Raw genomic sequence first — 15,375 nt, forward strand, 5'->3', positions numbered from 1 at the left:
TGTCTCCTTCACTTTACTATAGAAATATTTGTTTTAATGCTAAATAAACATGGCAAAACCAAGACACAGCGATCGGTACAAACTGGGGGAAACCTTTGACATGAAATAACTGATAATGAAGAGCACGGATTGAATTTGGTTCGGTCATTTACTGTCAACATCATGTGGGGATTTCGGTATCAATAAGCATTCGGTCAAGGAGGACTGTAACAACGCATCGATTGTCATAGTACGAGTATATTAGTCCATTTTTAGGAATTGGGTAGCATAGGTGTTTTTGCATTCGTGTCATGAAGTGTTCACTCGTGTTATTATTGTTGGGGGTCCTTTGTCTAGGAGCTTTCGGGGATGCAAGACAAGGTAACGAACGGAACGACGAGAGAGTGCAATGTGTAAAATGAATCTCATAAATCTGCTTTCACACAGATGAATTTCGGAATGGACCGTTGCTCGATAGATTGGTGCGTTCTCGAAGGCAAAGCGGGGGAGTAAACTATGGCTTTCCCACGTTTCCCGACTTTACCAAACAGGGTCAGTTTGCTCAATTTGGACAACAAGGGCACGGGGGAGGATTATTCTCTCGTAGTGACTTTTCCGATTTTATGCCAGGTAATTCATAACATGCTTACAATACACTTACGTCAACTAATACACCATTTGGTGGCCTCAGACCCTTCACAGTTCAAGGGCAACCAAGGATGGACAACAAGAAGCTGTGTATACGATGAGAAAGGAAAAGCAAAGTGCGTAGAGCAACATGGTGATAAGCCCAAACACTAGACGTGAAAGGAGATAACCTAGGGAGAAATACGTTTACCCGAATATGTTTTATAATACCTGTTAGTTTAAATATTGTTTTCGAATTTCATTTCATTTCATTTCATTTCATTTCATTTATTTAATACAATATCTGCCATCAAGGCTAAATATAATGGACTTAAAACTAATTAAATACTAACAAAAAAACAAAATGATTCATGAAAAACTAAGCCTAACTAACCTAGTCTTGACCTAGCAAAAAAGAAAAGAAAAAAACAAGGGTAGAGCGTAGAGACTATCATAAACTTAACAAAAAAAAAGAGAGTAATAGAAAACTAAGGAGAATAATTAAAGGGAATTAGAAGAAAAAATACGGTTACGGAAAGAGTTAAGAGAGGAGTCGAAATCAAAGAGATAGTAAAAGTGGTTAAACAATCTGAAACAGGACAGAAGAGGGTCAATTTCTTCGTCCTAGCATTGATTTTCGAGGTAATATTTCATTGTTTTTGTAATACACCAGATAGTTCTAACAACGAACCATTACGATATACTTTCGTGATTTTTCGGATGACATTGTAGGCGAGGAATAGTTAAATGATGAAGAAAATAAACATTCGTAGAAAGTTTGTTAGCAATTGTTATTATTTGTATAAGAATGGACAAAAATTATTTTCAGAAAAATACCTGGGTAGCACTTAAGTGGGAGCGGCAGAATCAGAATAATACCTCCAAAACTTTCACCTGCAAGCGCGAACCTCTCTGTACTAAACTTTATCTTTTAGATAAATGCATTTCCGGTTACGATCCAAAAAGCAAAACAAACAAAACAATGTTCAAAAGAGTCTTCGCATAAATATTTTACGTTTGACGCACAAACGTAAAACATGTCGACATGTCGATCCAACACAACGTAAATTTGTTCGCGACTACATTCACGGGTAGCTCGTCATTCGTACAACAGCCAAGCTATAACATGCCATATTTTCTGTGCTGCTTTCAAATGAGCTCGTTTCACTATTAATTGTTGCTATACTGTATCTTTCTTCGAAGGAAACAATGCGACCAGTAAAAATGGATGGAAAAAACTGGCAAGTTTTACGGCTAGGTAGAGTTTTACTTTACTTTCGCCTTGCGCACGTTATTGCCAGCAGCTTTGGGAGAGGATTGGGCTGAGTTTTGATCGGCTTCCGGAAGATCGCTTTCCTTTTTCTTTTGTTTCTTCGATTTTTCAGTCTTATTTGCGCTGACCACTATTTTAGCGCGTTCTTCTGAGGAGCTTTCCCGCTTAGAGCGAAGAAAATTGGAAATGAAATCGAAAAACAAATATCCTTGTAAACCGAACACCATCGACAGCATCAAAACACGCGTAGATTGGGAAATGTTGTCTATACTGTAAAATAGCGTGAGCACTGACAGGACCATTGTCGCGAAACGGGTAAGAATAAACAGTCCACTGTGTACGAGGCGCACTGTAGAAGGAAAGGAGCATTGATTATCCGAAAAACGGTAATTTACGCTTTGATTACTTACATTTAGCGAACTTGCCCTCCTTATCGACTATATCGACCAACTGGAAGGCATGGGCTACACATTCACAGAAATAGTGCAAGGTCAGGAGAACGAGAGCGATACGTTGGAATCTGAAAGTGGTTAGTCCAGTTAAGTGCTGCTCTTGGTGCTGTTTATAGGCATTGTCTTACATACCCAAGGAAGTAGGCTACGCCGATAATGAACAGGCCGCCCACTGCATGCTGAATCTTGGGTTTTTGTTCGTCTTTCTTCACCTTTTGGAAGTACAGTTCGGGCAACATATGCGCATAATAGGCCAGTTGAATAATGAAAAACATCTTATGTAGAAAAATCATCGGGTGATCAGGATATCCTTCCCACATTCTTTGTAGGTTTCCAATGTACTGTTCGCGCACAATGAGATCCAATCCCCACAGAAAAGACATTGCGTAGAAGACTACCAGCTGACCGGACTCATTGAAGCGCGACAGTTTGAACTTGGATAAGTGCAGCTTTTTGGATATTTTCTGAAAGTATAAAAATGTGCTATTAGCTTCATAAATGTTAGCTCTAGTCTAGCAAGCTCTACTTACATCCAAAACATATTCCTGTAAAATGGCGTGCATGATAATGCAGATAAGGGTGTAGAAAAACACCGCACAACCATCTTTCCAGCCGGCCGTGTACAGATATTGCACACCCATAGGGTTTTCCTGGTTTGGATCGGCTCCAGATACATTGTGTCGTAAGGCAACGAAGGTGCTAGCTAGTGATTGTGTCGGCTGGAAATAGCATGATTGGAAAATATTGTAAGCTTAGCGGTACGGTTTTGTAATTGCCTACCCTTATCCTCAATGCCATGGTACACTTCAAGCTAGCCACTGTGGCTCCTACGTGGCAGATTAAACCGTGGCTCATTGATATCGCCGGCGTTTTCAAACCATAGGGATCGCGAGTTGTGCGTTCGTTGTATAAACTTGAACGTTGTTTGTATCACGGATTACACCATGTATCTAGGGGCTGGCTGATTTCAATAATAGTGCCGAAATTTGAATACCACTTACCTGTAGCATTATTCCTACGACGAAAATCATCGCAATGCACGACACAATATCTGCATGGTTTTGAATAACAAACTCATGGCTGAAAAACGGAGGATTTTTATTGGAAGATTTTCTTCCCATTCCAGCTTTGATAGCCATTGGGAAATATGCAAGAGTCCGGAGTTTGAATCGACACTTTTAGCTTTCCAGCGAGAAGGCAGATTAATATTTTGGAGTTGTATTATCGGGCGAAACGCCGCACCGTGTAGTGAAAGGAAACGCTAACTATAAATTACTATCACGTATCGATTGAGCGGTTAGTTTGTGCGTTGGTACAGACTCACGCAGCATCCGAATGCAGCGGCTTGTAAAGTTATGTGTTGTTATTTCGATGCCGACGTATTCGGAAAGTGTTTCCCTACAGCAAATAAGCGAAACGAGATAGCAGTATATGAGAAGCCACGTGCGAATGAAATAGAAGATCAACAACTTCTACGTGGTGAAAAGATGTCATTTAACTGTCATGAAACGATTCCACGTATCGACCACGATGAATACATACAAATACCACAAACCAGAGATATCAAGGCAGCCCTGATTCCCGATGAGCAAAATTCTGCTTCATTAGGCTTGAGGCCACGGGCGTGATAAAATGAGGATTTTTTCTCAAAACGTGAGCTTTTGTCACTTTTTTGAATATTTGTTAAAATTTCGCAACCTGGAGCAGCCAGGAAATAAAGTTGATAAAAAGTTGACAAAACTTGACGTTCGTGAAAAACCCAAGCGAAATTTTTCGGGGATAATGAACACAAACTCATGCCATCTCTTTCTATTCATCAGCCCTACTCTCTCACACGCATCGATGAACTTTTACACATCTCTTTGTTCATTGTACTATATTTGAAGGGTTTAAAAGTGATAGATAACAATTCATGTTCATGAACTAGTTATGGTCAAATGTTAATGGTGTAATGTTTGTACCATGGTCGACCTGAGTTCAATTCCATTTTTTTTTGTTTTTTTTTATGATTTAAAGTTTTATTTAATTTTTAAAACATCCAGCTCCAATAACTTCAAACCCATTTACTCATTGTTAGAAATGCGTGTTTAATAGTTAATCTGTTATTTTTATTGTTTTATTTATTTCTTTTAATTCTTTTAGTATCAGTACCCCTTCATACAAACAAACCAGTAAATAGCACGATAATGAATAATAATATGGTGGCGCAACTGGCAAAGTGATTCGAAGTAGAACTAGCGATGTGGTTGGTAGCATCAAGGATGAAGCATGATCATGAGTGGAGGGAGTGAATCCGAATGTTCATTTCTATTTTTAGCTCTTTTTTGCATGGGTTCATCTTTCACGTGTGTTCACTATCCCCGAAAATGATCTGTATTTCGTTGGTCTTTTCGGGGATAATTCGTTAACGAATTATCCCCGAAAAGACCAGCGAAAACCAGCGTGGTCGGGAGCTTGGGAAGGGTAAACAAACAATAATCTGGCGCAGTTGTGATCCATTGCTAAGGTAGGGTAACTGTACCAGTTTTCGGCAGTGTACCTATTTTCGGCAGGGTAGCTAAAAACGTGAAATTCTGTACAAATGTGGTAAAAAATTTCACAAAACACAATTTTGTAGTGAAAGTGTAATTATTTGATATTCACATACGAAGTTTCACACCATTTCATTACGTATTTTTCAAAATATCAAATAAATTGTGCTTTTTTTCGGCAGCTTTGCTGTCAGCCAATGGTTCGGCAGGTTTTGTGATTAAGAGAATCAGAACAGTCTTCTTCTTCTTCTTCTTTGGCTCAACAACCGATGACGGTCAAGGCCTGCCAACCCACTTGTGGGGTTGGCTTTCAGTGACTTATTGATTTCCCCCCATAGCAGGATAGTCAGTCCTACGTATGGCGGCACGGTCTATTCGGGGCTTGAACCCATGACGGGTATGTTGTTAAGTCGTACGAGTTGACGACTGTACCATGAGACCGGCTGGAATCAGAACAGTAAAACAATGAAAAAGTGGTGTATATTAATGATTTTATGCTTATTTAATTTATTCTAACTTGTTCGGAATTTTAAAATCACGATAAACAAATTATTTTTCACTTTAAATGCTGCCGAAAATAGGTACACAGTAAATGTTCATTTTTGACAGCTCAATGTTGTGGGCTCCTGCCGAAACTCGGAACAATAACACACCTTGGATTTGGCTGAATATTTCTTTAAAAATTGATCAGAACACTACAATGCGTATATCGACACATAATATCCCAAGTGCCACAAATCCACTAAACGACCACTAAACGGCTTCTAAACGACTCAAGTTCTCTACCTAAACGGAATATAAAAAGACTTCGTTTAGCAGACGGCAAACGACTCATGCATTCTAAAAATAGCGAAAAAGCTGGTGGCGCTCTCTGTTGGTGGGATACCCCAACCAGTTGAGCTTCATCGCTTGGAGGAGAGCTTTCTCATTTCCTCTGTACTGTTGTATGGTTTCACATTGTAGTTATGCATCGCTAGAACTAGAACGGCGATACAATTGTTTAAATACTAAACTCCAACGGAAACCACCAGCACTGAAGCAAGTGAGATTTGAGCAATGGTAATTGGTGTTGATACCCACGTATCTAACCACACGACCATTTATATAGATTTTTGCTCAGAAAGTTAGAAGGCTATATAGGTCATAATAAAATGCAACTTGTCGAAATACATTGCAAGAAAAGGATAGCAATATAATGATGAGTTGTAATACGCCATCTATTGATCAAACCAATGAAGCTGTGGAGCTTTCATTTTTTTTCTATGGATATTCAATTTTCCAGTCGTTTAAGCTTAATCTGTGGCGCTTGGGTATGACCTTTCTTGTACCAAATATCACCAATTTTACGACAAACAATGCCCTAACTTAAGAGAAAAATAAATATTTGTAAGCCAATTCGCACCGTACGCTATAACCATCAAACTGTCAATGGCTGCTCTGTTTAAACGTCGCATCAAAATGGCTGTCAAAACGGGCCAAAATACTGAAAGTTATTGAGTAATACATGGTTTTGTCGTTTCACTGAATATTTGTAAAACAAATTACTGAATTGCATTTATTTATTCTGTCAAAACGACATGTAAGTCAGTTTGAGCCTCAAAAGAAAATATAATGCGATGCCCGCTTGCTCGTGATGAACAAAAATTTGATTTGGGTAAGCGGTTACTTACAGACACCCCGATAAAATTTTAGGTGCATATTCGGCTTGCGGAATTAACGTTTTGGTTGAGAAAAATCTTCACACCACTTTGCTGTTCTTGCTGAAATTTCATGATTACCGTGAGTGCATACCAAATCAACAAACTTGTTTCGACAAAATACAGTTCACATCTGTATAAAACTTTATGAAACAGAAATGAATATGAGCAGAATGGACTGCCATCCTGCGCATCAATAAAAACCCCAATTTCTATACTTTTTTTCGCCAATTTTTAATCGATATCAATGACTAAACAATCAGTAATATCAGAAAGGCTTTGTGGTATGTTCAAATTTTGGGTACTGTGGATACTGTTTCGAAGCGGACTTTCGACACTTGATCGTCTAGGCGATCATATAAACCTTTAGGACGTTGGAGTTTAGAGGGCTTACCTTGGGTAGGAGGACATAAGTAAACTCCTTAAATGAGAAGTCGATAGATGATGGATGGGCTTAGTCCTATCCTGACAATCCGAACAAATCTGACCTGCCATGATCGTTGTTGTTGGTTTTATCTATACTCAATAGAAGTTAAAGGTCGGAAAGTTATCGTTTTCGCTAAGCTAGTTACGTTTGTCTTTTATTGACAAGAACGATGGTTCTAAACGATATTTTCTTTCCTACTTTACAGTTTCCAGCTCGTGTTTCATAGTACGGACGATTTGATTTAAAATGGTGATCGTGAGCATAAGATGAAAACAAAATTTTGCTTTTACGTTGGTGTTTACCTTTACAATGAATACTGAAATACCGTCTTGCTTCGAATTACGGCCACTTCATTTTCAATCGGTCAGAGCGATAACTTTTTGCACGCGGGAAAACAATATTTTCATTCGAAAGTAGCTGGAAATACCCTGTATGTTTATCTCAGTATGTTTGTATGTTTGTCTAAATTGATCCGTGGACCTCAGGTTGGAGGACACTGCTTTAGATAAGCTGCTTTCGAAATGATCGAGCGTTGAGGGCCAGGAGAATGCATTTTTTTTTTACACATACTTTATTATATTATTACAGTTAATACACAAAATAACTGGTTTATGATATTAAACAATGCGATTGGTTATATTGTTGTTTTTCTTAAATTATTATATCATCCAAGCAAGTTTCAAATTCGTTTTATTAACTTACAATTACTAAAATTGATTGTAAAGATTTTTCAGCCAGCATTTTTCAGACAAGTAAAGCATTTTTCAGACAAAATGATAGCGCATTTCCTTAAAAAATACTCCTAGAAAATCGTTGCATCCTTAAAAAGCAATAGTGTGTGATCATTGTTCTCGTAAAATCAACAGTCAGGTTTTTATGGAATTATTCGTTTCTATTTTCTAATTTCTCCTCAAATTTGACCATATTGATTGGTCCGACAATCCATGTTATGGTGATCAAATTTGGAAGAGTTCAACGATATGAATTGTCATATTAAAATATGTTCAGTTAATTTTTAATGAATAGGATCTTCCTATCTTTCAAATTCGCGCCAATATTTTCAGACCGGACCTGACTGCATATTGTGGCGGGCCGAACTTTGCCGACCGCTGCCGACAGCTTAATTAGTTCAAATTTTACGCGATCATTCATATCGGTATTTCCTTTCCGTCGACCCTTCCAATTTTGACCCAAACCCTTCAACAGCTTGCCTTTCTACCATCACTTCGTCCAGTCCACAATTTTGACTAAGGCCCCAAAGGTTAGCCGGGGCACGAGTTCTTAGTTTTAAAGCCAAATTAAAAAGCGCACACATCGACATCGGAATCGATTCTTGAATGAAACCTCAACAGATAAAAAGAGCGTGCTTGGTGTCAGCCAATTTTTCTTGCTAATTTCTACGGCTACGAACCGTTGTGTTGAGATCGGTTTCGGAGCCTTTTAATGTCGTATGTGCATGTAGTTTGCGTGAGGCAGCTGTTGTAACGGATTTTCGCTTTACCCAACTCGTGCGTAGCGTTCAATGCATTCGATCCAACGCTTTGGGCCAACGATGATGAAATGATGATATTGTTTTGAGCTATGGGCATGTATCGCAACGTTCTGCACTTCCAACTAAGGTAAAAATATTGCATATGTTAAAAAGTCAAATGTTTTCTGCTTCTGATAGTAAAATGCTTCTGATTAATAAAATAAATATGCTTCTGATAGGTCTGGTAGTAATAGTAAATCTGATTGTAAACATAACACCCGGAGGGAAAATGGGGATATATTGGGTTGACAACACCAAATGGAAGGGGCCCCTCAATCGACGGGATCATCAACGGGGCCCCCAAATGGCCGAGGCAATGGAGATTGTTCTTCATATTATGGCTGTATATGGCTGTATGTAGATGCAGCTGTAACGGTTTTTGGTCTTGTTGTATTCGCAAAAATTGAAATAGTCGATAAAAATCATATACAGGCGGTCCCCGAGATACACGGTTAATGGGGACCGAAAACGGCCGTAAAAAACCGCGTATCTCGAATTTCCGCGTAAGTCGAATCTCGTGATTTCTAGCCAAAATATCACTAATTTTCGAATTAATTTGCAACTAGGGGGTGGTTTTAGCCACTTAATCAATTATTTGATATGATTCTGAATGAAATAACAGTTTCAAACCTTTTGAAATAGTTTTTAACATCCGATCAAAACAGAAATTATTTGGCATTTTACAATAGATGTGTCAAATCAATACAATTTGCTCAAAGAACTGTCAAATTTAGGAAACCGCGTATCTCTGAATCCGCGTATAAGAGGTACCGTGTATCTCGGGGACCGCCTGTATAAATGAACATGGTCCATAGGTTCCTTGAGTATTTTTATACCCTTCCCCCCTTCCTTCTAACTGAAACCTTTCCCATTTCCCCTTCTCTTCGGTCCACAAACTTGATGTGTTCGATTAGGATCAGAATGAAAATTTTAGTTTTAGCATTAAAAGACACACACAATCCACTATACCAGGCCAGGAATGTGAATACCATTTTTCGTGTGAAACAGCTGTCTGCTTTCGTCACACAATCGCAAAGCGGTAGCAGGGGCCCCGTATACAAGAACAGGACAGTTCATCCCAGCCAAGAGCGCACACAATGACATCGATTTAGCCATTTCTCGAAAGAAACCTCAACCCACTGAAGCACTGTAGACCAAACGACTTTCGTAGGCTTTTTAAAGCGACGCGAGCTTGGTGTCAATTTTTCCTGCTAATTTCTCCGGCTACGAGCCGGTGTATTGAAATTTTGTGTAGGGGCCTTTAAATTTTTGTTTGGGTGTGTTGTATGCTTGTGTTGTGTAACGGGTTTTCGGTGGTAGTTAAGCGCAGCGTTCTGTGCATTCCATTTTAGCAGCAAGTTGCTCTGCGTGGTTTTGGGTTTGGGTGTCTCGTGCACAGGCCACCCACACCAGCAAAAATTGACGGTTTCTCGCTCTGCCCAATACTTTGCGCCAACGATGATGAGGTATTGATTTGAGCTGTGCGCGCGTGTCGCAGCGTTCTTCGCTTGCGACTTTGGTGCAAGTATCGGCAGATTTCTTAGAACATTTAATGTGCTGCTTTGAGTAGTATGGGGCCCCGGTTTTCTGCAGTTCGGGGCCCTCGACAAAATATAGTGAGTGAAGCGATGGGAAAAATGAATTAATTAAAAATAAGTCTTTTTGAAATAGATGGTAAAAGTCCCATCCAGGGGGGGGGGGGGGGGGTAGATTCGATACGAAGTCGAACATCCACAATGACGGGGCCCCCTAGATCGCCGGGGCCCCTGGCGGCCGCCCAGTCCGCCCACCGTTTAACGCGCCACTGGATTTATGTTTCTATATAGATTTTATGTTTCTATCTATTTGCTCTACGCTTTGAATGAGCCAATTACCTTTGGTGAAAGGTTCCAAAATAATTTATGTTTTGTTCTCTTATCCATTGATTATGTTCACGTAGTTTTAAGCTCAATGTCTCAAATATAATTATTATTATTTTGTGCATCAATCAACTGCAAAAACGGATGCTTTTGAAAACTTCTCGACATGGTTGTATCCAAATATTTCCTTAATAATAATTTGTTTCTCTTCTTTTACTTGTATTAATTAAAGTTGTCTGTAGAAAAACTGATAAAACTGTCTCTTTAACTTTATTTCTGATCCTTCTATAAGATTTAATAACTTTACAATCATAAAAACAAAATTTAGCAAAATAAATTTTGCTTATATTTAAATTGCCTAATTCGGACCGTTGAGCACTTGACTTGGCTAGGTTATGTAATACGCAGCTGATCACCCAAAATAGTCGATGGACCTTTAATAACTGATATCCGATCATGTTAGCACCATATTGGCCAATATTGGCCTACGACCAACGATCAACTCTGACGAAAAAACGGCTGACTGCATCAAGATCTATTAAGGAGAACAGGTCGATGCAAAGCCCGTTGCTAGGTTGCCATTTTCAGCTCGCTTTTGACAGTTTCATGAAAAAGTGTTTACAAACAAAAGGCTAATAGTTAACGCGCAAAAGTGGACGAATTTATTATTAGGAAGGTTATATTGGTTAAATTTCTTGCGGTCAATCACTTCTGGACAATAAAGGAGAAGTAATTGCAGTCTACTCTGTATTCAGAAACATTGATAACCTTTTTCATTGTTTGCCATTCCGTGACCACAAACCACTACCGTTTGCAACGGTCCTGCTGGAAAAACGAAATGTTTAACATGTTCAACTGGGTTAAAGAAGTCCTTTTTACTTTCAATTGAACACTGAGAGTAAAATGAAACATCCAATCGACACACACTGGTACAATACAGGGTTTCGAATCATATAAGGGAATAGTTCAATCAGTTAGGGGAATGTTGCAAATCGGTAGGGGAATATTGCATGCAAGCTGTGGATGTTTGCAATCACTTAGGGGAATGTTGCAATCGATTAGGGGAATTTTGCAAGCGTACTGTGGAGCTGTCATCAGACGGTGGGTGCCGGTGTAAAAAGCTTCGAATTGATACCGATGATGTTTTTTTAAAACATCATTTGGAGTTGTTTTCGTGTGGGATTCTGATGTACACATGATAAACTAAAGAAATCCTGCTGCGGAGCCATAATTAAACATGATAAGTTAGTAAGATTGACGAAAACATTTTGAGGTATTTACAGCGGCACCCACAGTCTGATGACAGCTCCACAGTACGCTTGCAAAATTCCCCTAATCGATTGCAACACTCCCCTAGTGATTGCAAACATCCACAGCTTGCTTGCAATATTCCCCTACCGATTTGCAACATTCCCCTAACTGATTGAACTATTCCCTTATATGATTCGAAACCCTGTATGCATACCGTCATTTACTTATAACCTGGCTACGAATGATAAATGAGATCCTTGGATTGTATCAGTCATGTAATATTCTAATTGGATTCTAATTATTCAAATATTCTATCAGGAATGTTGCGACGATCGCTTTTGCAAAGGGGTTTATTTAATATAATAATCACGAAAACCAAGCTTTTTGTAGCGAGACTTGTTTATTTGTGTTAAGCTTAAAAAACGTCTTGGCTTCTCCTTTGCGAATGGACTCGTTAAGTGTTTTTAGCGCGCTTAAATCGGTTTGACCTCTCTGACCTTAACCGCGATTTTGTCCCTTTTTTCGGAGAGCTGGTTGGTTTCTTCTAACTGATTTCCCTCTCTTTTCCACGATCTATTCCCTTTTCCACGATCTATTCTATACGCCATCTAGTGGGCATTGATGGCACCTATCATTATTCGAAATCATAGATCAATATTCGAACTCATTCGAACATCAACAATCCGCTGTCAGTTTAAAGCCGTCCCAACAACAATATCCGTTCCAACATTCCCCACCGCGTGAACACATCTGCCTGCACGTTGTTGCTGTTCACTCATATCCTACTAGTTTGCATTGGTATTTTCGGCTTATTTTGCTCGTCTATGTTTTCCCCATCTTTCACTTCAACATCGATCAACGCTAGTTTTACTGCCGGACGTTTTAGTTCCTTCCCCGTAGTTGTACGTACCAGTGCTTGCCTTACTGTGCCATCCGTGCCCGGGTATGTTTCCAGTACGATTGCTCTCAGCCATTCCTTCCTTGCACCCTCTGTGATGAAAACCAGGTCTCCTGGTTTTAGTGGTTTACATGGCTCCAACCATTTACTGCGGCGGTTTAGGGTCGGTATATATTCCTTCAGCCATCGATCCCACATGGCCTCTGCTAGGACAATCGCTCGTTGGTAGCTACTTCTTAGCGCGTTCGCTAGTTCTGGTGTTGTGCGAAGTGTTTGTTTTCTTCCTGCCGAGTTGCCGATTGTCGTGGTACGGCAACGTCCTCCAGCACGCCCTCACGCGCTCCCTCATCGCGGTGGGTTTCGCGGGAGTTCGAGTGGGGCTTTTCAGTTGGTGTGTCGTTGCTCGTTCCTTCATCGCGAATGTCTTCGCAGAAGCTCTCCTCCTCCTGTCGGGGTGTTTGGTGTACTCCTAGGGTCATCCTTTCAGCACGTGCGTCGGTTGGTCCGTAGATGGCCCAGCCGAGGGCACTCCTTACTGCGACGGGCTCATGGGGTAGGCCAAACCGTGTTTCGAGCGGTCGCATCAACTGCATGTCTCGCAGTCCGATCAGGATGGTCGGCTTCGCGTTAGCCAGGGACGTCATCGGAAGGTGCTGTAAGTGTGTAAAGGAACTTATCAGTGCGTCGTATTTAATGTTGTTAGACGGCAAACTTAGCTCTTTGACGGTGCGGGCGGCCGCTATGTCGTAGCGCCGCCCCTCTCCTCTCGCAGATATCTGGAAACTGACGCGGCGGGACTCTTCTTCCTTCCGGGTTACGTTGGCTGTCCAGCAGAGCTCTAGTGGTTCTACCTCTCCGTCAAGTCCCAACTTCGAGGCCAATTCGGCTTCCACCAGGGTGATGGCTGATCCCTCATCAAGAAAGGCGACGGTGTCGATGGCGCGCCGGCCGTGGTACACCGTAACTGGCACGATGCGGAAAATCGCCGGCTGCTTGATGTAGTGATGAGCTTGGTAGTGCACGCCCTTAGGTGATTCTCTATCTCGGTGTAGCAGAGTGTGGTGTCTTTCGCCGCATCCTGGCACCCGACATGTGAATCGTGATCGACACGGTTTCGTACCATGTCTGTTCAGGCACGTCGAGCAAAGTTGTAATTGCGTTACGCTTTCCCACCGTTCGTCCACGGTCATTCTCTTGAGCGTTTCGCAATGCTTGGCGGCATGTCCCGGCGTAGCGCATACCAGGCATTTTATAATGACTTGTCGCGAAGTGTGTGACGTATGTGCAGGCGGTTCTGGGTCGGAGTGTTGCACGTGCAAGTGGGAGTGGAAGCTTCTTGATCTCGTTTGATCTGCTCTAGGAGGAACGTAAGTGGTGACGTCGCATGCATCGTCTACCAGCGTCTCTATGAATTCGCCGAACTCCTTTAGCGTTGGTTCGGAATATTTGTTTTTGTACCTAGACCACTCAAGTTTCCTTGTTGCAGGTAATTTATCCACCAAATCCGCCAAAAGTTCCGGGTTGTTAAAATAGCCAGTCAGGTTGCTCAGAGTCAGGTGATCGCACAAATTAATGACTTCCAAGCCGAACGTAATAAGATTGTTCAACTGCTCTGGCTTGGGGGGGTCCAATCTGCGAACACGTTCCGTGAGTTGTCGCACGAGCTGGGCTGGTTTTCCGAACAGTTTTTCCAACCGTTTAATTATGAGCGGAGCGGCATTTGGCAACCTTAGTTTGGACTGCACGGCATCTCGAGCGGGGCCCCTTAAACACTCAGTTAATCTGATGGTATTTTCGCCATCAGTATACCCGCAGGCTTTGGTCGACTCTTGGTAGCAGTTGAGAAAGATGGACCATTCATTTGCACACCCTGAAAATATGGGTAGTTTTTTGGGGTACATTTCGCGTGCGATACTTAATTCGGCCGTTCGTGAGTGTGTCGCGACCGGGGTGGACATTATTGCTGGCAAAATGGGTTGCGATGGAGGCTCGGTTCTTCGGCTCTGTTCGGGGGTGGCTTCCATGACTTGCCGATTTTGGTGCTTGACCCACTCGGCTGTCCTATTTGTTTTGGAGTCTGCCGAGTAGATTGACAGATTTTCTATCTCGTCTTTCAATGCATTAAGTTGCGTTTCGTGTTGTAGCTCCATTTCGGCCATCTTCGCACGAATTCCCGCTTCCATTTTTTCCTTTTCAGCCAGCAAGATCTGTTTCTGCATCTCCTGCTCCTTCTCTAAGCGTTTCAGCGCCAACTGTGCCGATAGTCGGGAGGAAGCGACACTTCCTTGCCTGGTTGGAGTGGGGTTTTCCGGATGGCTCTTTGCAGTGTTCGGGCTAGGAAGAGGCTTAGCGGGCAGTTCCTTGCTAATACCAGGCGTCGCTTCCGATTGTTGCTTCCCTTCCGGGAGATCGGGCTGCTGGCTTGCCTTTGCAACCGCCATCGCTTTTTCGCTCTTAGGGCGCCGTGTCTTCATTGACGTTTTTGGCCCTTGTTCCGCGCACTTGTCGCACACCCAGAAAGCTTCTGAGACGCTTTCTCCCACTCCAGCACAATTGAAGTGACACCATTTCTTACACTCCTGGCACTGCACCATATCATCGATATCGTTGGGTAAACTGCACTTCACACAATCACTCTTAGTCGCGGGCATCTTGTCACTTAACTTAACTTAACTCGCGGGCACTTTACGCGTAGACTTTGAACTTTCAAGAAGTTTTTTAAGAATGTTGCGACGATCGCTTTTGCAAAGGGGTTTATTTAATATAATAATCACGAAAACCAAGCTTTTTGTAGCGAGACTTGTTTATTTGTGTTAAGCTTAAAAAACGTCTTGGCTTCTCCTTTGCGAA

General features: G+C 41.4%; 2 protein-coding genes across 2 annotated transcripts; one reads left to right on the forward strand and one right to left on the reverse strand.

Annotated features, from left to right (window-relative positions):
- The first annotated feature begins 153 nt into the window (after nt 1-153).
- On the forward strand, nt 154-882 carry LOC121599375. The gene is made up of 3 exons (XM_041927121.1): nt 154-360; nt 427-609; nt 671-882. The coding sequence occupies exons 1-3, from the start codon at nt 291-293 to the stop codon at nt 778-780; spliced, it is 363 nt and encodes a 120-aa protein (XP_041783055.1). The 5' UTR covers nt 154-290; the 3' UTR covers nt 781-882.
- Nucleotides 883-1,378: 496 nt separating this feature from the next.
- On the reverse strand, nt 1,379-3,763 carry LOC121599373 (translocating chain-associated membrane protein 1). The gene is made up of 5 exons (XM_041927119.1): nt 3,333-3,763; nt 2,862-3,050; nt 2,464-2,795; nt 2,290-2,399; nt 1,379-2,228 (listed from the first exon to the last, which is right to left on the reverse strand). The coding sequence occupies exons 1-5, from the start codon at nt 3,468-3,470 to the stop codon at nt 1,873-1,875; spliced, it is 1,125 nt and encodes a 374-aa protein (XP_041783053.1). The 5' UTR covers nt 3,471-3,763; the 3' UTR covers nt 1,379-1,872.
- Between the last annotated feature and the right edge of the window lie 11,612 nt (nt 3,764-15,375).

The sequence above is a fragment of the Anopheles merus genome, chromosome 3L (assembly GCF_017562075.2).
Source record: "Anopheles merus strain MAF chromosome 3L, AmerM5.1, whole genome shotgun sequence".
Lineage (NCBI taxonomy): Eukaryota > Metazoa > Arthropoda > Insecta > Diptera > Culicidae > Anopheles > Anopheles merus.

What these genes read in the sequence shown, in the direction of transcription:
- LOC121599373 (XM_041927119.1), bottom strand. Translation starts at nt 3,470, where the DNA reads ATGGCTATCAAAGCTGGAATGGGAAGAAAATCTTCCAATAAAAATCCT. An exon ending in TCGTAGGAATAATGCTACAG is followed by an intron (nt 3,051 to 3,332) that starts GTAAGTGGTATT and finishes TGCTATTTCCAG; the next exon opens with CCGACACAATCACTAGCTAG. An exon ending in TACAGGAATATGTTTTGGAT is followed by an intron (nt 2,796 to 2,861) that starts GTAAGTAGAGCT and finishes TTATACTTTCAG; the next exon opens with AAAATATCCAAAAAGCTGCA.
- LOC121599375 (XM_041927121.1), top strand. Translation starts at nt 291, where the DNA reads ATGAAGTGTTCACTCGTGTTATTATTGTTGGGGGTCCTTTGTCTAGGA. An exon ending in TTTCGGGGATGCAAGACAAG is followed by an intron (nt 361 to 426) that starts GTAACGAACGGA and finishes GCTTTCACACAG; the next exon opens with ATGAATTTCGGAATGGACCG. An exon ending in CTTTTCCGATTTTATGCCAG is followed by an intron (nt 610 to 670) that starts GTAATTCATAAC and finishes TGGTGGCCTCAG; the next exon opens with ACCCTTCACAGTTCAAGGGC.